A 26,829-nucleotide genomic window follows, 5' to 3' on the forward strand; every position below is an offset into this window, starting at 1 on the left:
TATAAGGTGAGTCTGGGGATTTATAAATATGAAATAAGGTTAGCCAAGCGGGATTCATGGCGAAGCTTCTGTGAAAACGTGGAGGGCTGCAATGAATCCGCGAGGCTTAGAAAAAAACTCTCTAGGAATCCCGCCCCTCGGGGGTATCTGAGAGATGATGGTGGGGACTGGTCGATGAGTAGCGAGGAGTCCCTGAGACTTTTACTGGACAATCATTTTCCCGATGTCCCAGTTGCGCAGGGATCTTCGCTTGCGTGGTCGGCGGTTGCTGGCCATGCAGAAATGCCTGCCATCCCACTACGGGAAAGTCAAATATCCTGGGCTATAAATTCGTTCAAGCCCTATAAGTCACCCGGTCCGGATGGCATCATTCCTGCGCAACTTCAAAGGTCTTTAGGGATTTCCTGCCGCTGGTTGGCCATCATCTACACTAACTGCCTCAGGCTTAACTATATCCCTAGGTCGTGGCACACGGTTAGGGTCATCTTCATTCCGAAGGCCGGCAGGGGCTCTCATGTAACACCTAAGGATTTCAGGCCAATCAGTCTCTCGTCGTTTCTTCTTAAGACGCTTGAGCGGCTGATTGACCTGTACCTACGAGAAAGGATACCTGGGGGGTTACTGTCGGCTTCACAGCATGCGTACTGCAAAGGCAGATCGACGGAAACGGCTCTCCATTCGATTGTAAAGCAAATAGAGGGGTCTCTAGAACATAAAGAATATGCTCTGGGTGCCTTTCTAGACATCGAGGGGGCTTTTAACAATGTTCTACCGGGGGCAATCGAAAGAGCTCTGGTGGGTTTAGGAGTCGAAGCGGCTCTGGTTGAATTTATTAGCAAACTTCTATGCGGCAGAATTGTCGCAGCGGAGTGGGGAGGAGCCATAATAAGGAGGAAGGTGTGCAGGGGCACGCCACAGGGAGGTGTCCTATCTCCTCTGCTCTGGGTTGTGGTAGTCAACGAGCTTCTTGTGGAGCTGGAAGCCAATGGCTGTCGGGTGGTTGCCTATGCAGATGACCTCGCTATCCTAGTCAGGGGCAAATTTCTGGGCACCCTGCGCGATGTTCTGCAGGGATACCTGGATACTGTGGCTAGGTGGGCTGAATCATGTGGAGTGGCGGTCAACCCGGGAAAAACAGAATTGGTTCTTTTTACAAGGAGATATAAGATACCCGACTTCAGAACTCCTTCGATTGGAGGGGTACCGTTGGTACTTACTGACAGGGTTAAATATTTGGGAATTGTTCTGGACAAGAAGCTGTCCTGGAGGCCCAATGTGGAAGATAGGGCCAGGAAGGCCGCGGTTGCCTTGTACTGCTGCAGGGGGGCTATCGGAAAGAGATGGGGGCTCTCGCCAGGAGTAGTACACTGGCTTTATGAGATGGTTGTCAAACCGATTCTGCTATATGGGGTGCTGGTCTGGTGGAAAGCACTGGACACGGCGAGCACCTCCAAAATGCTAGTGTCAGTGCAACGGACGGCGCTTATCGGCATCAGTGGCGCTATGAGAACAACACCTACCTTGGCACTGAATGTCATGCTGAATATACATCCAGTAGATATTGCGGGAAAGGCAGCCGCGGCCCGGTCGTTGGTCAGGCTTCGTGATATGGGTTATATGCTTTCTGATTTCGGACACTCTAGCCTTCTTACTAGTTTCGACTTTATCCCGGACAGGACGGACTATTGCATGCCGGTGGCCGCTCCCTATACAACCTTCACCCCAGTCATTCCCCCGAGGGAGGAGTGGAGAAGAGGAATTATCTGGGGCATGGGACCGGTTAACTTGTTCACGGATGGGTCGAAGTTGGACGGAAAGGTTGGCGGGGGGGTCTTTTGTCAAGAGCTAAATGTAAGCCGCAAGTTTAAGTTGGCTGATCACTGCAGTGTATTCCAAGCGGAAGTTGCTGCGATTAAGGATGCGGTGGATGAAATGCTATCCAGCGCTACTACGGTTAGGGAATTTAACATCTACTCTGATAGCCAAGCGGCTATAAAGGCCTTGAGCTCAACTACAGTGCGATCGAGGGTGGTCTGGGAGTGCCTGACCACACTTGCGATTGCATCGAATTATTTTACAATTAAGATTATCTGGGTCCCGGGCCATAGTGATATTCCGGGTAACTGTCAAGCGGATCTCTTAGCCCGAATCGGTACAACTGAACCGGATGAAGATGGCTGTAGGGATTTCGGGATTCCGCTAGCCACCTGTGGATTGCTCTTCCATAGCTGGGCCTCGAGTCAGCTCAGCAAACGTTGGGCGGACACTACGTCTTGTAGGATATCAAGATCTTTCTGGCCGAAAGTGGATGGCAGGAGGTCTGCTGAAATAATTGGGTTCACTAAGGCTCACCTATCAATGGTCATTGGGGTTTTGACAGGGCACTGTCCCATGGGTATCCATGCGGTACGTCTCAATATATTGGAAACTCCATCCTGCTGCAGATGTATGGAGGATGATGAGGTGGAATCACCAAATCACTTTATGCTTGACTGCCCAGCTTTTGCCAGAACTAGGCGAAAGTATTTTGGTCGTGACTCACTTGGATCTCCCGAGGAGCTATCCAAGGTTGAGATCGGGATCATTCGGAACTTTATCGTTGCTACCCAACGATTCTCTAAGTAGTTATATCTACGTCACCGTTAGTTTAGTTTATTATATGTGGTATCACAACGGACCGTCATGTTGTCCAAGTGAGCTTCCTCTCATCAGGGAAGCTACCACCCAACCTGACCTGACCTGACAAAACTGTCCAAACATTTAAAAATGACATTGGAAGATACTCTGGAGCTAAGGAACTAATATTCACTAGCTAACACAACAGAAGTAATAGAGAAACTTGAGGCCCTAGAACTAACAAAGAACAGCAAATTGGTATCTTTTGACATAAAAGATTTATACCCATCCATACCACTATCGGAGAAATTGGACATAGTTAGCTTAACAATAGCTTATAATACAAAAAACAGAGTGAAAAGTATGCAAATCACAAATACGCTAAGAACCACTTTACGTCAAAACAATCTTCAATTCAACAATCAAATATATAGACAAAAAACGGTCTTGGAATGAAAAGCCCCACATCAGCCATTCTTATGGAAGTGTTCATGCAAAATCTGGAAGAAAAGTACATACAGGAGCTGAAGTCTAAATTAGGCGAGCCATTTTATGCTAGATACGTGGATAACATAATAAGCGTTTTAACTACTAATAACGAAGAGCTTGTACTGGAGTCCCTCAACAAGCAGCACGGAAATATAAAATTTACAATGGAAACCGAAAAAGACGGAGGAATCAACTATATAGACTTCACGATAAATATTGATAAAGTTGCCCAAAGATTTAACTATGACGTATATAGAAAGCCAACGGCCACCGACACAATAATACATAATAGCTCAAATCACCCCCAACAGCATAAAAATGCAGCGTTAAGGTATTTGGTACATAGACTAGACACCTCTTACACAAGAGGCATATAAGGGAGAGCTTGAAGTCATATATAACATTGCTGCAAACAACGGATATAAAAAAGCACTAGTAGATAATGTCAGAAGGACGCATGGAGGACCAAAAATAAATAAAGAAAAGGAAAATAATAACATCTGGACGACTATGACATATACTGGAAAAGCAACATATAAATTGGCAAACTTCTTTAAAAAATACAACATTAACACGGTGTTCAAAACATCGAACAATCTAGGGAGAAAATTAAGAACTAACACTAACTCAGAGGATCAGTTTAGCAGCCACGGCGTATACAAGCTTACCTGCGGATGCCAACATAGTTACATAGGACAAACAGGACGGCAAATAAGAACAAGGTTCAGCGAGCACATTAGAGATTACAAAAAAAAAATAACGCGGAATCCAAACATTATACCTGAATCTAACTTTGCGAATCATATGGTCGAAAATGAATGTCTCCCAGCAAACATCAATAAAACAGTTAGTGTTCTTCACATACAAGCAAACGGCCGACGTCTCAACGTACTCGAAAACATGGAAATCTACAAACAATATTCGACGGTAGAATAATAAACGAACAGATAAAAACAATTTCTGACACAATATTCGAGCCTTTAAAACTTGTTTAAAAGAAACAAAGTAATCACACAGGTACAACAACAAATAAACACAAAAAAAAAATTTATGCACCAAAACAACAAACCCACAAAGAAGGTCAAACTACTAAAATTATAGACTTATACCTGCCTCAGTCAGGCACACAAATTCGATCAGTAACCACCCTCGTTTCTGAATGAGCACACAGCACATACACATAACTAAATATACAAAAGCATCAATTTTGACAATACCTGCTCATGTACCTACGAACTATAAATACAGGACAAACGACAACAACAGATCAGAACTAAAATCGACACTGATGATGGCACAACGCCGAAACCAGTTTGTCTCGAAACCAAATTTGACAAGGGATGACGGAAAATCGTTCCAGTATACATAATTAAAGTAAGTTAAAACAAAATAAAATATTGTGATACAAAAACAATTAAATAAAAGAAATATTATTGATATTAGAGAAAAATTGCAAAGTTTCCAAACGGCGATGATTTCTAGGACATATGTCTGAATTTCACTTCTGCATCAGCTAGTTTCTCGGCATCTGAGTATTGAACCCGAATCTCCACATTCATACTGGGGTGGACAGATGCCTTTAACCACACAACCATATGAATGTCCCGCTGTTCGCTTTGGAATTGGTCTCTAAGAATTGCCTTTGTTACTATTCGTTTTTATACCCAGCTGTACTTATACGCAGGGTATTATAACTTACATATATATATATATATATATACTAGATAGAGACTTCCATATATCAAAATCATCAGTATCGAAAAAAAATTTGATTGAGCCATGTCCGTCTGTCCGTTAACATGATAACTTGAGTAAATATTGAGATATCTTCAGCAAATTTGGTACACGATTTTATCTGGAGCCGAATAGATTGGTATTGAAAACGGATGATAACCATGCCCACTTTTTATATGTAAATAAGATTTTTGAAAACACAAAAACGTGATTATTTAGAAAATAATACACCTAGAATGTTGACATTTGACGAGATGACCGACTTCTGATAAAAATTAAAAAAAAAAAAAAAATTTTTTAATGGGCGTGGTACCGCCCACTTGTGATAAAATGAATTTTGCAGATATTATTAATCAGAAATCGTTAAACTTATTGTAACAAAATTCGGCAGATAAGTTGCCTTTACTATAAGGAATATTTTGAAGAAAAATTTACGAAATCGGTTAAGGACCACGCCCACTTAGCAAAAAAGAGCTCTGTGTCAATATAATTTTACTTTCTAAATTTAATTATAACATTAAGGGCCGTTTCCTCGTGTGAACTTTAAAAATTATCTGCCCTATAAACACAAATTCTGCTCACAATAAACGTTTTATCTGACGGATAATTCTTCAAGTTAACATGAGAAATAGGACCTAAATTGGGAAACACTAAAATTTTTGAAAATGGGTGTGGCACCGCCCCTTTTTTGCCTAAGCAATTTTCAATATTTCGGCAGCCATTACTCGGAGAAAAATTTACATATCGTAACAAAATTGGGTACACATATTTTCTTTATAGCAGGAAATATTTCTAGTTAAGGACCACGCCCACTTTTATATACACGACTTTAAAAAGGGTCGTAGGTAAAAGTAATAAGCTATATTTTAGCGAAAAATAGTAAGTCAGTAAAAATGGACTAAATCGGTTAAATCGCCTTCTTTTACATAAACGATTTTGTATTGTAAAAGTGCGTAGATGCAGGTAATAAGCTATTTCTAGTAAAAGTTGGAAAATTTCGTTGAAACCCTGCCCTTTTTTTGTATTAATGCTTTTTATTACAATGGCACTTGTGTGCTTATGTTTATTGTTCTGTTATATCTTTATTTTAAAATAAACAGTAGGGAAATCCTCATATCTGAAGAAAAACTGCATTATTACCCGCTCAAGGTATTAGTGTTAGCCTTTGTGTCGTTTTTGCTTCTTTTAAACGAAAATTAGTTCAGAATAGAACCATATGTATATGTATTATTGCGCAGCTTTGTAACACTATTAAGCACACAAAATGACAACAACAGCATTTATAGTGTACAGCTGGGTATGTAATTTTCGGTTTCACCCGAACTTAGACTTACGTGTTAATCAATTTCACTTTTTTTCAGTGCCCCTTTGTCAATTTTAATTTTTTTGACATCATCATGTTTGGTGGCCGGAGATCCAGGTCCATGTCCAACAAATATAGGATATTTGCCAATGAATATAAATTTGGTGAGTATTAAGATCTGTATACTTAAATAAATTAAGTGTCAGCTCTATGTATAAAGACAGGCCAATTTTATAGTACTATGTAGAGACTTCAAATCCATTTTAAAAGCTTATGTTTTAATTATTTACAGTTGGAAGGTAGCTGGTATATGCAAAGTAGATATATCCCCCACCACCCTATAGATTACCGCTGCCATAAAACTGATATCATCCGTGGAACTATAACTAAGCATACAATAAAAAAATTCCAAATAAATAAGGATGAGTAAGTATTTTTAATTGCAGGCACAGCTTTTGGTTTTAGGTGAAAGTTATGTTGTTTTTTCGACTAAGTGAAGTCTTTTGTGTTCAAAGAAACTTTTTCAAATTCCAAGTGCATAGGTAAAATATTTTTTTATAATGGAAAATTGTTCCAATATATATCAATTACCTACATTGGAACCATTTACCGCCATTCCTCGTCAAGTTTGGTTCGGAAACAAACCGGTTTCGGCATTGTGCCATTTTAGTGCAATTTATCGAGAAAGAAACAAGAAAAACAGTTTAACTATACAATTTGATTTAAAAAAAAAATTTCTTTCAACCCAAATGACTACACTTTTCTTTATATTGTAACGAATTTCGGAGAAATTTCGCTTATTTCAAACCTTCTGCTAACCTTCGAATCGTTACACCGTTGAATAATTCACTCCACCTTTCAGTATTGCACACTGATCTTTATTTAGATTACTTTGGGAGTAATACAATTATTCTTCAATATCACGTACATAACAAAAGTATGTTTAAATTAAACTGATTACTCATTCCTTAGCTTGCGCTGGTTTTATACTGTCTGTTGTCTCGTCCGCATATTTCTCCAAAGGTCTATATGTTTCACCTTCTAGAACTGTTGGATCTCCTGCTTGGTTACCAGCTATATACATGTATATTTGTAGTTAGTGATTTTCTACTGACCATGTACGCGTGTATGTGTGAGTAACTACATCTGTGTGTGTGGGATATCTCCTCGTCGCCTTTGACGTACGTGTGTAAATGGATTAAATTAATGTGTTCGAGTACACAAGAGTGGCAGCTTGCTTTATTGTTGTTGTGCCCTTATTTACTAACAGCTTAGTGATGCTAAAATTTGTCACACTGCCCTCCACCTAAGTCGGGTCGTCCTGATCTGACAAATTTTTTGATCTAAACGCTGCCAGCCTCTCCAAATGAACCACTTTCATATTGTTTCGTGGTTTTCCAATGGCTTGTATGCGGTAAACTACATCATTGATCCATTTTACAACTTTGTGTGGTCCTTTCCAATTACTCTGCAATTTCGGAGACAACCTTTTTTCCGCTGTGGGTTGTATAACAGCACCAAATCTCCTTCCCGAAAGCTTTCTGAATTAATTGCTTTATCATATCTAGCTTTCATCTTGTCACTCATAATGTTGGTTGGTTGTCTTGCAAGATCGTGTATTTCCTTCATCTCTTCTCCCAAGACGCGAGTAGATTTCTTGGAACTTCTCTGCGAATCGGCATTTATCCCAAACATCAAATCAGCTGGCAGTCGAAGGTCATTTCCAAGAATCACCTTTGCGGGAATTTGGCCTGTTGTCTCATGCACTGCCGATCGGTAGGCCATCAAGAATAATGGTATGCGTGTATCCCACTCTTTTTTGGCACTTGTCGACTACTTTCCATAAGTGCTCCCCCAAGGTTCTATTGAAACGTTCCATCATACCATCGAACTGAGGATATAATGCATATATCCATGTTTTTCGAATGCCTAATGTCTTACGCATTTCTTGGAACACAGTTGCTTCAAAATTCCAACCTTGGTCACAATGTAACTGCATTGGTACACCAAACCTACCAACCCTACCAACTGCTACTACAATTGCTACAGTTTCCGCTTCTTGATTTGGGATTGGGTATACCTCTGGCCATTTGCTGATCCATAACCACCAGTACATATTTGTTTCCGCGGTTTTTAGTAGGAAACGAACCTGCAACATCCATAGCGATCCTTTCCAATGGTGCACGTGAGTTATATTGCTTCATCTGACCATGACTTCGGGGTTTGGGCCCTTTCGCTCTGCTGCAAACCGCGTAGTTGGCAATCCACTCCGTGAACGACTGATGGCTATCAAACCGGTAGAATCTCTGCTTAATTTTCACGAGCGTCTTCGTGATCCCCATATGACCTCCATTTGGACCATTATGTAGCTCGTTGAGAACGTCAGGAATCCTTGTTCCTGGGAACAACTACCAGTTTCCTCTTGAATTGACCATCCTCACTCTCCCATACTCGATGCAGTCAGCCGGATGTCAATTCTAAACTGTTCCGCTGTGCACAATTTGACTCCACAATAGAATTCTCCGCTGACATCTCCTGTCTATTTGATCTTTCTCAACGCTACGTGATCTGTCCTTACGCGAATCGCTGCCCGCAGAGGTAATTATGAAAATGTTTAATGCTCTCTACCAATGCTAACATCTCTCTCCGTGTTACGCAATACCTACCTTTTCCTGTCCATCGACCATTTCGTACCAGATAGCGAGTCCAGAGTGTCGTCAATTCATGGCAATGCGTAGCTATCCTTTTTCGTGACGACACTTAACTTGGTAGTCCAAGCAAAACCTCATTTTTCCATCCTTCATCTTCACACAGGAGACCCACACCACAGAGAATTTAAGTGAGACAGAAATAAATATTATTGGATATAATCACGTTAGATGCGATTCGCATAGCCGACACATAGGTGGTGTCCTTATATACATTCATAAATCGATCGAATTTAAAGTAGTATTTAATAACAGTATTAATAATAACCTATGGTGTATTGTGATTAAACTCCTAAAAAATACGTGTAAATGGAAAATTGGTTAGTATACCACTCACCAAACACAAGCGATGCTGAATTTATAAAAACATATGGGCGAGGTGCTGGAAGAATATTTTTATGAAATTGAAAACAATATTATTATAGGCGATTTTAACATAAATGTGAATGTACGTACACAAACCAACTAAATCATACATTCGCGATAGCATCAATGCACCAAATAATTAAATTTAATACAAGGGTAACAGAAGTGTCACAGACAAAAATATACCTTCTTTATAGTAACAATGATAAAATTGAAATAAAAAATCTAGAAAACCATAGAATATCAGACCATGAAATGATCTGCTTCAAAATGCCCCTTCAAAAAAGACACAAAATGAGAATATATGAAAACCGCGTATGCTGGAATAATTATACAAAGGAAAGGCTGATTGCTCTCCTTAGGAATTACAATCAGCCCAATTCTAAACGAAAATTCCGTGCGAGTTTTCTCCCTTCTCCCATTCCTCGTATTCTAAATAAAAATTCCTTGTGAGTTTTTTCACTTTTCCCTTTCCTCCTATTCTGAACAATGTTCGAAAAAGCGGAAACCGGTTATGGGAGAAAAGTAGGTATTATGAATGTGAGGGAGAGGGAGATTTCTCTGCCATTTCATAGGAGTTTTTTCACTTGTTAAATTAAAGGGAATGCATCAAAATAGTTAAAGGAAATTGGTTATTTTAAGAAAGAACACTTATTTGTACAAATTTGTGCTAAAAGATGTATTTATAGTCTACCACAATATTCTCACTGTTAATACAACAACAACTACAACCACAATATTCTTTATTTTAAGTCGAAAAGTATATCATAAGCAACGGTAGAGCTCTTGGTATACAAATTTGATGCAGCCATCCAGAAATTGCGCAAGGATTTTTTAATAAGTCTTAAATAGATTTTAGCATATGATGAAGGACGAATTTAAGTCAACTTGGCCGCCAGAAAATTGCTTTGCTGAATGAAAGCAGGCACCTCCGGCAGATTTGTGTTATGCGGCCGTCTTCTTCTTATGTTCCGCTGTTGATGTTGCTGTGGCACCAATTCATTACTCATTTCAGTGAATACCACATGAAATGCAATAAATACTGTGCAATGTTTATATTTTATTTCTTAATTTCCAACAAATTTGCAACAATAATTAAACTTTTCAATTTTTTAAACAAAATAAGAAATATGCAACGAAATTTCAATTAACAAAACAGCTGACTTCGAAAATTCGAAATTCCTATTCCCCAATTATTGTTCTCCCTAGGAGAACAGAATTGGAGGAATTTTTCCGCGGGAATAAAAAAATCCGCGAGAACAAAATTCCGCGAGAATATTTAGAATTGGTCTGAATATATCGGAACTAAATAAATGTGATATAGGACTTAAAGTTGAAACTATTAACAATATCTTATGGGATATAATGGCTACGCTTACCTACGAGAAACGAGTGTAAATTAAATTAGTAAATAAATGGTATGACCGGGAGCTTACAGAGTTAAACAAATTAAAATATGAGCTTTACAAAATAGCACAGAGTACAAATGAGTGGGATAGTTATAGTTATACAAAACGTAAATATAAAAACTTGTAAAAATAAAAAAGAAGCAATACATGGAAAATAAAATAGCGCTTAATTGCAACAATCAAAGACTAATGTGGAAATGTCTTAAAGATGCCATAAATATGAGTCATGACACAGCCCAAGTAAAATGTATACAAATAAATAGTACAGTAATTCAAGGAGACCCCGATATCGCAACCCATTTGAATCAGTTCATTGTCGAGAGCATCACAACAATATGTAATACCATTGAACAAGCTACAACAGATGAAGCCACAGAGGATATTAAGGGAAGTGTTTTTGAACTGAAGCAAATAAATGTGGAACAGCTGTTGAGAACAGCAGCTAACTTTAAAAATAAGTATGGAGGAAAAAAACTGGTAACAGAAGGTGTATATAAAGGCAGCATGGAATACTGTGCATAAAGTTGGTGACGTCGAAGGTCCGAGAATAACGCATACAGTGGCAGAGTACATGAAGCCATCAAATCCGAATCGAATGAAGCATCAGGATGGCCGAATGTGGGATTGACAGACGGACGTAGGACAACCAGAAGCGGACATACCATTTAATTATACACTGCATTAATTGCAATCCTGCAATAGTTAGACCGGCAACCCGAATTAGACGAAGAGAGCCTGGCCCCTCCGTCCATGCCGTGATGTCATTTGAAAGATAAATATTGATTGTTAAAACGTTTTTCTGGAGCTGCTCACAGTTAATAATTACTTCAGCCTCTTGGCCTCTTCCCAATATAGCTCCATGGGTCAGTTTGAATGGTGACTTGGACTCATTGAGTTCTCTTACAGTAACATGTCTTGTTAAGTCGTAGCCAGGGTTTTTTACAAGTATTTTCGTTGTTGATTTTTTGCTGCCTCGACAACCCACAATTTGTTTGTCCCACAATCTCCATCAATCTTTGCCCCGATGACCGCCTCCGATTTTGGTGGTATTTGCTGATTCTCCTCCACCAGCACTTGTTTACTGCGGTAGCCTTTTTCGTAGCCGAAATTAAGTGGCACATCCATGTACTCATATAGCATCGTCTTGCTTTCCATGTCGATCTTGATGTATTTGTCGGTTAAGAATTTCACTCCAATTATGATTTCATCAATAATCTCTGCCACTATAAAATTGTGCATTCAATTGCGAGAGCTAGATGTCGTCCTTTGCGGCTGACTCGCTTTAGTTAAACGATTGAGTGACCCTGGAGATTTGTTCATTTCCGTCAACTCTGCGTTTATGGCCACCCACATTGTTGGAACTATTAGCACCAGTACTGCGATGACTTACTTACTTCCACGCAATGAGCTTAGTATGCGGGCTCACTCAAAAGTGACACTGTTTCCTGAGTCAGTGCATGGGATGCTGTTTCAGCAAGTGTTGGCTTTGGGTTTGCGTATGTCACTCGCTTCGTTTCCACGTCCCGTATGCCATTTATAAAGCTCTGGATTTTTACCCTCTCGGTGTATTCCACAGGTGCGTCCGCATTTGCTAAACAGGCCAGCCTTTCGACATCCGACGCAGCTCAATTTGGTATATCTGTTTCCTATGCTCGCTTACGCAACGTCTCTCGACAGCGGCCACTAATGCTTAATGATTGTTCCGTTCGTACTCTTGAATTGCCTGTAAGATCCCAGCTGCAGGCCCTTTCAATGACACGAACAGTGCAGCAATTTTATCTTCAGCATTCCAGTTGTTCAGTGTTGACGTGCTCTCAAATTTAAGCTTGAATAATTGCAAAGGAACAGAGCCGTCATAAGGTGGAATTTTTACCTTTGTATTTCTCTGTGGAACAGCTGGGCGATTTATTTGTAACTGCTCCAGACAACCTTTTAACGCTTCTATCTCGGCATCAATTTTATCCTCGAGTTGTAAAATTTATGCATCCTGCTCCTCCAATCTCGCAAAGAGCTGCGATGATACCTGTTCCGAAATTTGTGCCGACAGTTCAGATATACGTGCCTCTTGCAGTTCCAGTTGAGATGCCGTATATGTCTTCTGTTCTTACAATTGTGCTCCAATCTTCGACGTTATGCGTGTCTCCTGAGATTCCAGTTGAGATGCCATTGTCCACGTTTGTGTAGATATTGCAGCCAATAGCATGTTCAAGTCTGTGCTCGTAACTGTCTGCGAAGTTTCGTTTTTCTCTTCCATTTTTATTAATGTTTCGTCTCCATCAGTACGAAAGACGTATTCGTCAACATTAATCCTTTCCGACTGCATAACCTCTCGTAGCCGTTCTTGAAGTTCGATCTTATCGCCGGTTATTCTCAATCCACGGCTCTCCAACTCCTTTTTCAGTTCCTGGCTTTTTAATTCACGTAACTTTGCCATGTCCAAATTGTATTCGAAATCTTAGGAATTTGTACAACAATTGCCCTTCTGACACCAATTGTAACGAATTTCGGCGATATTCCGCTTATTTCAAACCTTCTTCTAACGTTCGAATGGTTAAACTGTTGAATAGTTCACTCCAATTTTCAATATTGCCAACTGGTCTTTATTTAGATTACTTTGGGTGTAATACAATATCACTTACTTAACAAAAGCGTGTTTAAATCAAACTGATTACTCTTTCCTTAGTTTGCGCTGCTTTTATACTGTCTGTTGTCTCGTCCGCATATTTCTCCGAAAGTCTAGAGGTTTCACCTTCTATAACTATTGGATCTCCTGCTTGGTTACCAGCTATTACATGTATATTTGTAGTTAATGCTTTTCTACTGGTCATATGCGTGTGTATGTGTTTGCATAATCCTCCTCTGCATATCGATCCTGATGCCATGGTCAACTAAGAAGTCCACTCCTAATATGACTTTATCGACGATCTCTGCCGCAACGAATTTTTGTAGAACCATGGCCTTCCCAATTAAGACTTCACATACCACTTCTCCCTGGACTTGGTTAAACTCGCCAGTTACAGTACGCAATCTTGCTCCATGTAATGGCTTTACTTTCCTCTTGACCAAATCACACCGGATTATAGAATGAGATGCGCCCATATCTACAGTCAGTACACGTTCCTTGCCATCCACATTTCCACTGACTGTAAGACTGCTCGATTTTCTTCCGATTTATGATACAGATATCACAGGACATTCAATAGCTGGAGCAAGTTCTCCATCTTCACATCTGGCTCCCTCTTGCTCATCTCCTCCAGCTTTGTACTTAAGACCACACATGCTGTTGAAGCACTAGAATCAGCAATGCAATGTGACCTGACTTCCCGCATTTGAAACATTTGATTACTCTGTCACACCGCTTTTGCCACCCTTTCAGCGCCTCCAATATTGTGTTCACCCAGTCTGGCATTTCTACTTCTACACGGCGTGCTTTGTATGCTGGTTTACTCAGTTTCCTGAGTCAGTGCATGGGATACCATTTCACCAAATTTTGCCTTTGGGTTTGCGTATGTCGCTCGCTTCGTTTCGACATCCCGTATGCCGTTTATAAAGCTCTGAATCTTTACTCTATCAGTGTATTCCACGGGTGCGTCCGCATTTGCCAAATGAGCCAACCTTTCAACATCCAAAGAAAACTCCTGCAAAGCCTCATTCGCTTTTTGGTAACGGTTTTGCAACTCAATTTGGTATATGTGTTTTCTATGCTCGCTTCCATATCGTCTCTCGACAGCGGCCATCAATGCTTCATAACTGTTCCGTTACTACTCTCGAATAGTCTGCAAGATTTCAGTTGCAGGCCCTTTCAATGCCACGAACAGTGCAGCAACTTTATCTTCAGCATTCCAGTTGTTCACTGCTAACGTCACGTCTGGTGATTAGGGTTCCGATAATATTCATTAGGGATCTGACGAATACTCAAAACCTCTTCGTGTTGAAACTGCATTGAGGACGATGGCATTAAATCATGTTGTCGATACATTCCTTAAGAGTTCAGAACTTTTTCGTCGCTAGGTTATAGTATTTTGTTCTCAGTTTAGTCAGATCTCCGAAAGATGTATCCATGGTCTAATTTGGTATTTGATAACACATCGTCGCTACGAATGATTTCTACAAGTGGAATTCACTAACTCGAGGTTTTACTTACTTAACCGTCCAAAAATTTGCTCCAGTCGATTCTTCATTTGACTGACGGGTGCCAAAATTAACACCAAAGGAATTTAAATCGTTTTCCATCTGGTCCTTTCAGTCGAGAGGGCCGCCATCACTGAAATTTCGTTTGATTTTAACCCGCTGTCCTTCCCGATTCTAGCTAAGCTAAAGGTGTTGCTCAACATCGTTTTGCACAGCCGTATAAATTTTGCAGGGAAACCAAATGCAGATATGACGTATATGGGCTGCTCGTTTTCAAGCTGTTGAGGGCGGTTTTAAAATTGACGAAGAGGTAATGTGTCAATTCTTTTTCGCGACATTTTCCCAAGATTTGGCGTATAGTTAAAATCTGGTCGATTGCGGATTTACCAGATTTCAAGCTGCAATTTTCAGCATCCCACTTTGTGTAGACTGGGCAAAGAACACTTGGATTCCAGGCGTGAGAAATGCACTCGTCCGATCATATTTCGCATATCCGGTGGTATTTCGCACAAAAGCTTATACATGCGCCTTTTATCAACTCCTCGTCACCGTATTTGAATAGCTTGGCATGAAAACCATCAGCGCCCGCAGTAGTGGATTGAGGTGGAAAGGGAGCATTTGGACCGGACGCTACTCACAGGGGAGTGGGGGGGGGGGGGCGCCAAATGGTTCGCAAAGCAGAATTTCCTTGATAATTGGTTTTTTTATTATAACTGATTTTGGAAAACATTTTCTATACTAAAAAGAGCATGCATATATCCGGAACAGTTGCGAGTGGTTGTGGAATAATTGAAAGCATATATATGTTTTTTTCTCACGTTCAATGTTACGATGGGAATTATTAAAAAATGTTCTAACAAAAACTGTCAAACGTGAATCTGAAACAGGATGCAGCGCCAGAATACAAGCGGTTAGCGTTATCGCCGATGGGCTAGAGAATGTAGTAGAACACGTAGAGCAATTTGCAGATTAGCACACCACAAGTGACATCAGAACCGAAGCTACAATCCTTTCCAAAATATACTAAACATTAGTTTATTTATGGTATGAAATCTTAAGTAGGATTGAACTTGTGCAGCTCAGATTACAAGATCCGGGGATCTTAGATCATTAGCGACTGAACTATCTGAAATTCGACACACTTTCTGTGAATCAATACAAAAAGCGAAGTCTCTTTTTGAAAAATGGGGTGTTGATATAGTAAAAGGGTTAAGAAGGCGCCGCAAAATGCCTGGAGAATCGGCTAGAGATGTTGGTCTTTCCGCAGAATGTGAAATTTCTCGCGTTATGAAAAGTGTTCTCGATCGTTTCCAAAAAGAAATATGTACAAGATTTACACGACTTACTTTACTTACTTAATTGGCGCTTAACCGTTTAAACGGTTACGGCCGTCCAACAAGGTGCGCCAATCGCTTCTTCTCTCTGCCAACCGGCGCCAATTTGTCACACCAAGGGAGTTTAAATCGTTTTCCACCTGGTCCTTCCAGCGGAGTGGGGACCGCCCTCTACCTCTGCTTCCATAGGCTGGTTCCGACAGAAACACTTTCTTGGCCGGAGTGTCATCTTTCATTCGCATAACATTGCCTAACCATCGCAGCCGCTGCGTTTTAATTCACTGGACTATGTTGATGTCTGCGCAGAGCTCGTACAGCTCATCTTTAAATCTTCTTCGGTACTCGCCATCGACAACGCGTAGAGGTTCATAAATTTTTCCAAGAACTTTTCTCCCCCCCCCCCCCCCCCCCCCCCCAGAGCCGCTTCAGCTGATGTTGTCATGGTCCATGCTTCTGCACCATATAGCAGGACGGGTACGATAAGTGATTTGTAGAGTCTAATTTTCCTTTGCCGAAAGAGGACTTCACTTTTCAATTGCCTACCTAGTCAAAAGTAACATTTATTGGCAAAAGAATTCTTCCCCTGAATTCAGAGCTGATGTTGTTGCTAGTGTTGATGCTGGTTCCCAAATAAACGATGTCTTTTACTATTTCTAAGTTATGGTTGCCAACAGTAGCGTGGTTGCCAAGGCGTATATGCGCTAACTCTCGATGACAGAAGGTACTACGTTTTGTCCTTATTCACCATCAAACCCATCTTTACCGCTTCTTTTCCAGTTTGGAGTAAGCAGAACTAACGGCCAATGATATCAATGTCATCAGCATATGCCAATAATTGCACGCTTTTATACAATATTGTTCCAGAGAAGTTAAGTTCTGCAGCTAGTATAATTTTCTCCAGCATCGAATTAAATAAATCGCACGATAGGGGGTCACCCTGTCTGAAATCTCGTTTAGTTTGGACTCGGAGAGGTCTTTCCCAATTCCCACTGAGCTGATAGTGTTGCTCAACGTCATTTTGCACACCCGTATAAGTTTTGCGGGGAAACCAAACAAATATTTTACCCCGGACACAAGAAAATCGCACTACGCCACTGATCGTCCGAGGTCTTGTTTATTAATCTGGTTATTTATATTCTGGGCGGCCACCGTGGTGTGATGGTAGCGTGCTCCGCCTACCACACCGGATGCCCTGGGTTCAAACCCCGGGCAAAGCAACATCAAAAATTTTAGAAATAAGGTTTTTCAATTAGAAGAAAATTTTTCTAAGCGGGGTCGCCCCTCGGCAGCGTTTGGCAAGCGCTCCGGGTGTATTTCTGCCATGAAAAGCTCTCAGTGAAAACTCATCTGCGTTGCAGATGCCGTTCGGAGTCGGCATAAAATCATGTAGGTCCCGTCCGGCCAATTTGTAGGGAAAATCAAGAGGAGCACGACGCAAATTGGAAGAGAAGCTCGGCCTTAGATCTCTTCGGAGGTTATCGCGCCTTACATTTATTTATTTTTTATTTATATTCTGATTTCGTCATGGTCAGGTGGAGGAACATACATTCATCGATTGCGGGCTCAAAGTCATCATATTCCTTGGGCGATAGGTACATCGCTGTCTCCATTTGGAAGGTCAGAGAAGTGTTCCCTGCATAATCTAAGTACTCTCTGAACATCGGTTAAAAGGTCACCGTTTTAATTCTGACATTATTTTATCCCGGACTAAGAACCTTTCGTCTGTCGCCGAAGTTTTTTGCTAAAATTTGCGGGCGTCATTCGTGGTGACTAACAGCTCATACTCTTCACACTCATGCCTTACTGCCTATGCTTTTTTCCTCCTGTCTTGCTTCCTCACTCAGTTTACAGTAGCGTTCACATACTCTTCTTGTTGTTTACTTTGAAAATATACACATTAGTTTTACACATTTTCTTCACATTTATTAGCGGTTCCCCAAAGGTTACACAACAAAAAATTTTATTCCTGGATGATGGACGATTTTTTACAAAATATGAAGGTGCACATGGTATGTTACTATAATCATATCTTTCTAAGAAATTTAAACTATAACTTTTATTTATATTTAGCAGCTTCTGCTAGTTCCGCTAGTACCGCTAGTTCCTCTAGAGGTCTAAATATTGATTTTGACAACCTTGTGTACAAAATTATAAGTCTTGATTGTGAGAAACTTATCATATATTCGTGCCAGGATTTACCAAATGATAAACACGCCAGTAAGTAATTTTTGTTTTGAGTAAGCATTTCGATTTGTGGCTGCGTTCGAACGCCGCCAGACTAGGTCCCTTTTATGCATGGTCGTCACCGAAAACGAATGGTCTGCAAGATAATTTGAGCGATATAAGTATAAATAGAAGCGGTTTTCTTATTGGTGGAAAATCAGTACCAGTGAATACCTTTTCGAATTTTAAGTTGTGTGGGTAATGTCTTATTTTACTAAAAGGTAATTCAGCCGACTTATTCTCACTTTCTATGCCATAAAGGCAGTAAAAAAATACAGGAGCACACGCTAGTCCGAGTCTCGCAGATACAGGACATGTATTTTAAAATTTATCGCAATGTATAGTTGATCAGGTCGATCCGTGAGGACGTCAAATAGGATGAATTTGTCCATAGTGCCGCTTTTTACTAATTATTTTTATTTTTATGTTTTTTTTTTTAATAATTTCTTCTTTTTTTTTACCAATATTCTTTACTAATTTTAATGGAATCAAGTTTTCTATTTCGTTACATTTTCACAAATTTTATAATTTTTTTTTGTTCTTGTTACTAATTACTTAATTTTATAGCTTTCATGAAAATGAAATGGTATATTAACTTCGTCCCGAATTCCAAAATTGTAAATCATTAACGGAAAACAGATAGACCCACCATTAAGTATGCCGAAATAATCAGGATGAAGAGCTGACTTTATATAGCCATGTCCGTCTGTCCGGCTGTCTGTTTGTATGCAAACTAGTCCCTCAATTTTTGAGATATCTTGATAAAATTTGGGAGCGGGTATATTTAGGTGTCCGATTAGACATTTGTCGGAACCGGCCGGATAGGAACACTATAGCATATATATATATATATCCTCTATATTACCGATTTTCTAGAAACAGAGGATTTTTGTCAAATCTTCCTCAATTTATCAGATTGAAGCTTCACCCTTCACCATATGCTTTCGTATATTGCACATATTGTTGTCTCAAAAAATGAATGGGATCGGTCGTACATATAGCATATATACCCACAACCGATTGTTCAGATAAGAAACTTTGTCGCAATTTCTGCCCCATTTTAACAGCTAGACGCTTCAAATTTCACCTGATGCTTACGTATTTAGCATATATCGTTGTCTGGAAAAATCGAGCAGATCGGTGGTATATATATTATATACCCTATATAATCTGTCATTTTGGCCCATTTTTTACTGCTAGAAGCTTCAAATTTCATCAGATTTCATCAAATACTTACGTTTACGTCATATATTGTTGAAATACGTGATTCGTAGTCATAGTTTTTACATGTAGGCCACAAAAAACGTGAAACTTTGCATCCTCACACAAAGTTCCTACCTATTTTTTTATTTTATATTTTTTCTGTTCACTATATTAATAATATTTCTTATCTTATACAGCCGATTATTTGGAGATTACGAATGGGATAAGATTATTGTTCAGCCCCATTCATGAAAGGTATGAAGTCTTCGGCACTTGTTTATACTCATTTCAAAAAAATACTTAGTTTTTTTACCAATTATTTCCAAAAAAACTCTTTGTTTATTTATTTTACTAGTTCTAAATAAAAATGTTGTTTTTCGAATTCTTTTTTATCAAATTGCTGTATTAATTTTAATTAAATCAATTTTTTATCAAAACCTTTTCTACTTTTCTTTTTATTAACAAGTTTTATAAGTTCTTAAATTTTTTTATTTCTTTACCATTTCTTTACATTAAAAACCTAAAAAAAAATAAAATTTGTTTGCTAATTTTCTAACAAATTTTCCAGTTAGATATAAATAATTTTTTTTGTATTATTTTAATAATTCAGTTCCTTTTACTAATTTTTTAAAAAAGTTTTTCTGCTATTTCTTTTAATAATTTAATTAAATTCGTTTGTTTAACAATTTTTTTTTAATATTTTTAATTTTTTTTTTTCAACAAATATGTCTAGTTCTTTTTATCAAATACATTTTTAATAATTTTTCAAACTACTTACTATTTCTCATTGCAATCAATGATCAAATTGATAGGTAATACAGATTAAATTTATTTTGTGGAAGCCTTCGGTAGCATAGCGGAGAAGAGAAAATTCCAGTAGCGCCAATACAACCGTGGAAGCAACAGAACAAAAATTTCCAAAAGGTGTAGAAAAATTTAGCTCCCAATTTGCTTTTCTGCATTGTTCATCTTATGAGACCAAACACTCTTTTAAACAAGTAAGGAAGTCTAAGTTCGGGTGAAACCGAACATTACATACCCATCTGTACACTTGAAATGCTGTTGTTGTTTGTTTTGTGTTCTTAATAATGTTACAAGGCTGCGTATGAATATTACATATGGTTCTATTCTGAACTAATTTTTCTTCGAATGATGGCTCCCGAAACATAAAAAATAGCTTAGTCATAAAAGGGGCGGTGCCACGCCCATTTTTTATTTTTTTTATTTTATATTTTCCCTATTTATTGTTATAAATCCACTTGGGAAATGAACTATCATTGATACAAAGCTCTCGTTTTCAAAGATATAGCTTATTTTATTCGTCCACGACCGTTTTAAAAGTCTTTAATATAAAAGTGGGCGTGGTTCTTAACCGATTTCGTTAATTTTTCTTCAAAGAATTCCCTATAGTAAATGCAACGTCTCTCACGAATTTCGTTACGATAGGTTTTACGATTTTTGATTTATGACTAATAATATTTGCAAAATTCATTTTATCACAAGTGGGCGGTGCCACGCCCATTTTAAAAAATTGTGTCCAATTTTTATCAAGAGTCTTAATATTAGTCCACGTGTCAAACTTCAACATTTAGGCATATTATTTACTAAATAATCAGGGTGTTTGTGTTTTCCAAAACTTTATATATATAAAAAAGTGGGCGTGGTTATAATACGATTTCGCTCATTTTCAATACCAATCTATTCTGTGTCCAGATAAGCTCGTGTACCAAATTTGGTGACGAATGAGCAGCAATATTTACTCAAGGTATCATGTTAACGGACAGACGGACATGGCTCAATCAAATTTTTTTTCGATACTGATTATTTTGATATATGGAAGTCTATATCTATCTCGATTCCTTTATACCTGTACAACCAACCGTTATCCAATCAAAGTTATAATACCCTGTGTACAAGTACAGCTGGGTATAAAAATTCACTACAACTTAAGAAACATGTAAGAAAATCGTCTTGATTCCACACAGCGTTGCCAAATGTGCCGTATTGGCCGGGACATCCCGGCATGGAACTCTGTAAAGAAGAAAAATTCATCCCTACTGTGGTTCTGAAGAATGTCAATGTTTGACATTTCGCACGCCTAAATATTCACTTTGCATGGGGAAGTGTTGTGTTTTAAAATAACGTTTGAAAAATGAATCCATAGAATATTGAATTCGCATTAAACACGGTAAACGTATTAATTGTTAGCCTGTTTCATAGAAATATTTGTTATGAATAAATGACTTTAAAAAGTTTAATTCTATCTAAAAATTATTTCGCCGAATGAGCAACCCACACAAATTTATAGGTGTTTCTTATTTTTCAATTGTCCCGGGAAATTTTTAAAAATTTGGCTCAAATTTGAGGTTTGTCCCGTTAACACGAAATAAAAATCTGGTAACCCTAATTCCATACTATTCGGGCCATATTTGTGATGGGTTTGAGAATTCTAATTGAAAATCCCAAATTAACGTTAGCCTTGTTCTCAAACCTGCAACGTTAGCTCTAGAAATAAACTCAAACAACAATTGGTAGGCAAATTTTTAATATGGGATTTTCACCAACTCTCAAATTAAGATACGTCAAACATTAAGCAAAAGACAGCTGTTTTGTTGGGCTTTGTGTATTTGTATTTGGAATAGGTTTTAGCTATTTTTTCTAAAAAACATTAACACTTGCCGATACCACTGGAAGATAATATATAACTGCATCCGATGATGAAGAGAGTTGTTTTGTTGAATTTTATACACGGTGGAAAGTACGAAAAAAAAAATGACATTGAGCATCGTAATAATTTCGTTAACAAACCAAATTCCAAAGGGGATGTGGGTAAATCATTTCCACACTTCTCTTCAAAATAATCCCTGAACCAAAAGTCTACGTAATAGATTAGAATTCAAAAATCCATTTCTACCTTTAATAAAATTCGAAAAATGCAGGACAAATGGACGAACGTAATCACAATTTGACATGGTCATTCAAAAATCACATATAAACATATTTATAACACTAGTTTCTCTTCCAAAATTTAGAACTGCTTTGGGTTTATACAAGAAAGTCTCGGCCATCCGATGAAGTTATAAAAAAATACAAGGAAGCTGTAAATGCCAACGGTTTTAAGGCAAATTTACTCAAACCGATCAGTCACAAGAATTGCAGAGATTATAGAGAGTTTTAAATATATTTGATTAATATCTACTTTACATTTGCATGTACTTTTTGTATATTATAAACATCTAGTTATTATTTGTAATTGTTAGATATCTTATCTTTATCTATCTATCTATAAATCTTATAAAATAAAGTCGCTAAATAATATGTATGCACATAACTTCACACAGAATGCCCCGATTTTAAAACGGTTTTTTGCATTTGAAAGCTTAGCTACGTGAGATGGTACAGTTAATATAATTTGAAGGTATATATTATAGGGGCGTGGCAAATTGCCAAAATGTAGTAAAAAATCATAAAATTTTTGTTTATACAGCTATAACTCATAAACGGATGTATGGATTTAAAAAATTCTACTTTTCAGTAAAACTTTGAAATATTTAGCTTCGTTCTGCATAAAAAAAATACTTCATTCTTTTCTTACATCAGCCAAATTGTGTAAACAAATGTAACATTTTTATCAAAAAATGCGTATGTGTGTTTGTTCGCTGAGGTTTGATGCGACACATACATACGTACATATATAGCATTCGCTGCGTTATTTAACTTCGGGCGTAGGTTTATAGGTATGTATGGATGTACAACACTATATAGTATTAAAAAGTCGCTTTTTCTGTCCCTATGTCCCTTTGAATGTTTAAACCTTTAAAAATACGCAAAGGATTTTGATGCGCTTTTTTTAATATATAAAGCAGGCATGCTTAAAGCGCCAAATACACGACACGAACATTTCCGCGAACATTCCCGTTATGTCATGTTTCTGCGACCTTTTCTGTCGTGTATGGTGGTGTTTGCCAGTTCGCGCAAATGTTCGCCAAAAATCAAAATATTTTAATTTTTGGCGAACATTTGCGCGAACTGTTCGTGCGTGTATGGCGAAATAGCTCATAATCGTAGTAATTTCTGAACGGAACAGACGTGCGCGGAAAAGTAAAATGGACAATAAAAAATTTCTGAGTGAATTTATTGAAATGTATAAATCTTTGCCATCATTGTGGCAAGTAAAAAGCAAAGATTATTGTAATAGAATTAAAAAGAATAATGATTATGCGACTTTAATCGAAAAAGCGAGCAATATTGCTGCAGCACATTTGTTGTCCGTATTCATCGCTGTCTGAAAGAGAACTAATGTTCGGCCAAAAGTTCGTATGGTGTATGGCCAAAGCTGCGAACAAGATTGCGGAATGTTCGCGGAAATGTTCTTGTCGTGTATTTGGCGCTTAACCAACGAACCGATATCATTTCGTTACGATAATTAACGTTAATAAACGAAACAAAGTCATTTCGTTTCGCTTATTAGCGTTAAGAACGTCAAATTAACGAAATGATTTTGTTTCGTTTTCTGCCATATCAAAACCAAATCAAATCGTTTATGTTGATATTAATTTCAAACTATGCTGGCAAAGCTGATTGATGGCGGAGTCATTAAGGGTGAAAGCATTAGCCAAGCTGATTGCAACTTTTCTCATGAATTTTGACAGTACGAACATTTCTCAGAGTATTTTTGACATTACCACCAACGAATTACACAAACAAATTACATGGAGTTTGTGTGTATGTCCGCTCGCTGTTACCACCTTACGGCTTCACCATGGCTATATAATTGCCAACACAATTCAAACGTAAAGTATCACGTTTTTGTTAACGTTTTTAACTTTAACGAACGCTTTTCGTTTCGATTAAAAACGAGATACAATTTATCTTGATAATTTCTTTATCGATAATATTTCGAAGTGTTTCAACGGAAACGGTGGAAATTTTTTGATAAACGATTAGCTTAACGTTAAGGTGCATCCCTGATATAAAGAGTGATTGAAGAGGAAGTAACGGATGAACATATTTGGCTGAAAATTGGTGGAGGGGTAGCTTAGAACCAGGAGACAGACATAGGCTAATTTTTATCCCGTTCTGGATAGGGTCTTGAGATCAAAACGTGAACCTGTGTAATACTGGATATGTTTGTACAATATGGGTATCGAATTTAAGCTGTTCATGAGTACTTTGATACGGCGTATTTTTCGTACCCGCGGGTAACTAGGGTCTCGAGATATAAGCGAAAACGTGGACGCGGGTACACCTAGAATGTGTTTATAGAATATGGATAACGAATGAAAGCTGTTGATGAGTGCTTTAGTACAGGATAGTTTTCATACCTATTGGTGAAGGGTCTCGAGATATAGGCCAAAACGTGCATCAGGGTAACACTAGGATGTGTTTTTACATTATGGGTATCAAATTGAAGCTGTTGATGAGCGCTTTAGTACAGAGTAATTTTAATACCGCTGGGTGACTAGGGTCTCAAGATGTGGGCAATACCTGGACCCGGATACCCCTAGAATGTGTGTGTAATATGGATATCAAATGAAAGTTGTTTCTGAGAGCTTTAAAGTAATTTTCATTGCGATATTCGATTTAGTTGCATTAACCTGACAAAACTGATAAATGTGCATGCGAAGCCGAAATAAAGACGGGAATTAATAATACCCACATAAATATTTACATACGTCCTATTCGATTTTCCTGGCAATAAGGGATGAAGAAGAATGGGAAAAACTTTAGAGAAGAGGAAAGAGAGAAGGAGACTGAGAAAGAGATAGAGTGAGACGAAAATAGAGATAGATGAAGCGAAAATACGGAGGGAAGAGTGAATAAAAGGATTAAGAAAAAGTGAGGAGGGGGGCAGAGCTAGACGAAAAAAGCTTATTAAAATGTATGGAGATAGACCAAATTTAGGGCAGAACAACGTCTGACGGGTCTGATAGTAAATCTTATAAAATAAAGTTGCTAAATGACATGTATGCACATAATTTCACACAGAATGCTCCGATTTTAAAACGGTTTTTAGCATTTGAAAGCTTAGCTACGTGAGATGGTACAGTTAATATAATTTGATGGTAAATATTATAGGGGCGTGGCAAATTGCCAAAATGTAGTAAAAAATCATAAAATTTTTGTTTACACAGCTATAACTCATAAACGGATGTATGGATTTAAAAAATTCTACCTTTCAGTAAAACTTTGAAATATTTACCTTCGTTCTTCATAAAAAAATACTTAATTCCTTTCTTATATCAGCCAAATTTTTTAAACAAAAGTAACATTTTTATCAAAAAATGCGTATGTGTGTTTGTTCGCTGTGAACTGTCCGCGCTAATTGCTTTTGAGTGAGGCTTGATGCGACACATACATACGTACATATATAGCATTCGCTTCGTTATCTAACTTCGGGCGTAGGTTTATAGGTATGTATGGATGTACATCACTACATAGTATAAAACAAAGTCGCTTTTTCTGTCCCTATGTCCCTTTAAATGCTTAAACCCTTAAAAATACGCAACGGATTTTGATGCGCTTTTTTTTAATAGATAAAGAGTAATTGAAGAGGAAGGAACGGATGAACATGTTTGGCTGAAAATTGGTAGAGGGGTAGGTTAGAACCAGGAGACATACATAGGCTGATTTTTATCCAGTTCTGTATAGGGTCTTGAGATCAAAACGTGGACCTGGGTAATCCTGGGAGATAGACCAAATTTAGGGCAGAACAACGTCTTACGGGTCTGCTAGTACCTTAAATAAAGAGTTCCAATCAGAAAAGATTCGTCTGCTATTCCTATACCATCAAACTGAAGCACACTTCAAGCTTATCTTGAGCAACTTCATGCATAATGAGTACATAAAAAATATTTCGTTGTTTTATAGCTTTTAAACGGTTAAGCGTCTATTAAGTAAGTAAGTAAGTAGCTAGTAGTGAACAGCCGAGGCATTGTTAAATAAAGCCCTGCTAAAAATGCAATGTAACTAGGCTCTGTTGATGCGCGTCTGTAAATATACCACACAATTTGGATCAAAAAACATGCTTTGTGGATTGCATTCCAAAAGAAATAGATATTTAGCATTGCATTCTCTAAAAAATTATATACGGCTTTGGATTTGCTACGTAATGGCAAATACGCAACCTTGATGCGTTGCAAATATGTGACATAAGTTATATATATGACCGATCTCTATGATTTTTTTAGACAACGTTGTAATATATGTAAGCATTGTTTGAAATTCGAAGCTTCTATCTGTTAAAATGGGGTAGAAATTACGAAAAGTACCAAAAAGTACCCTTATACTCCCCATTTTAGGGAGTTCGGAAT

At 38.1% G+C, this 26,829-nt stretch overlaps 2 protein-coding genes across 9 annotated transcripts in view; one reads left to right on the forward strand and one right to left on the reverse strand.

The window, feature by feature from the left end:
* The window catches only part of LOC137241142 (uncharacterized), an 82,535-nt gene extending 59,668 nt beyond the window's left edge, over nt 1–22,867 (forward strand). For 2 of the 4 annotated variants that reach the window (XM_067768431.1, XM_067768433.1), the window contains exons 2-6: nt 6,201–6,306; nt 6,435–6,568; nt 18,020–18,099; nt 18,161–18,307; nt 22,549–22,867. In XM_067768431.1, the coding sequence (XP_067624532.1) occupies nt 6,201–6,306; nt 6,435–6,568; nt 18,020–18,099; nt 18,161–18,307; nt 22,549–22,694 (613 nt within the window). In that variant the 3' untranslated portion in view covers nt 22,695–22,867. Of the gene's footprint in view, nt 1–2,411; nt 4,480–6,200; nt 6,307–6,434; nt 6,569–18,019; nt 18,100–18,160; nt 18,308–22,548 lie in introns of those variants that run through there. The other 2 variants (XM_067768434.1, XM_067768432.1) reach the window with 2 other exon arrangements.
* The window catches only part of LOC137241140 (tropomyosin-1-like), an 857,608-nt gene that overhangs the window by 310,696 nt on the left and 520,083 nt on the right, over nt 1–26,829 (reverse strand). The gene's annotated exons all lie outside the window — the stretch shown is intronic.

The sequence above is a fragment of the Eurosta solidaginis genome, chromosome 2 (genome assembly GCF_040869045.1).
Source record: "Eurosta solidaginis isolate ZX-2024a chromosome 2, ASM4086904v1, whole genome shotgun sequence".
Taxonomy (NCBI): domain Eukaryota; kingdom Metazoa; phylum Arthropoda; class Insecta; order Diptera; family Tephritidae; genus Eurosta; species Eurosta solidaginis.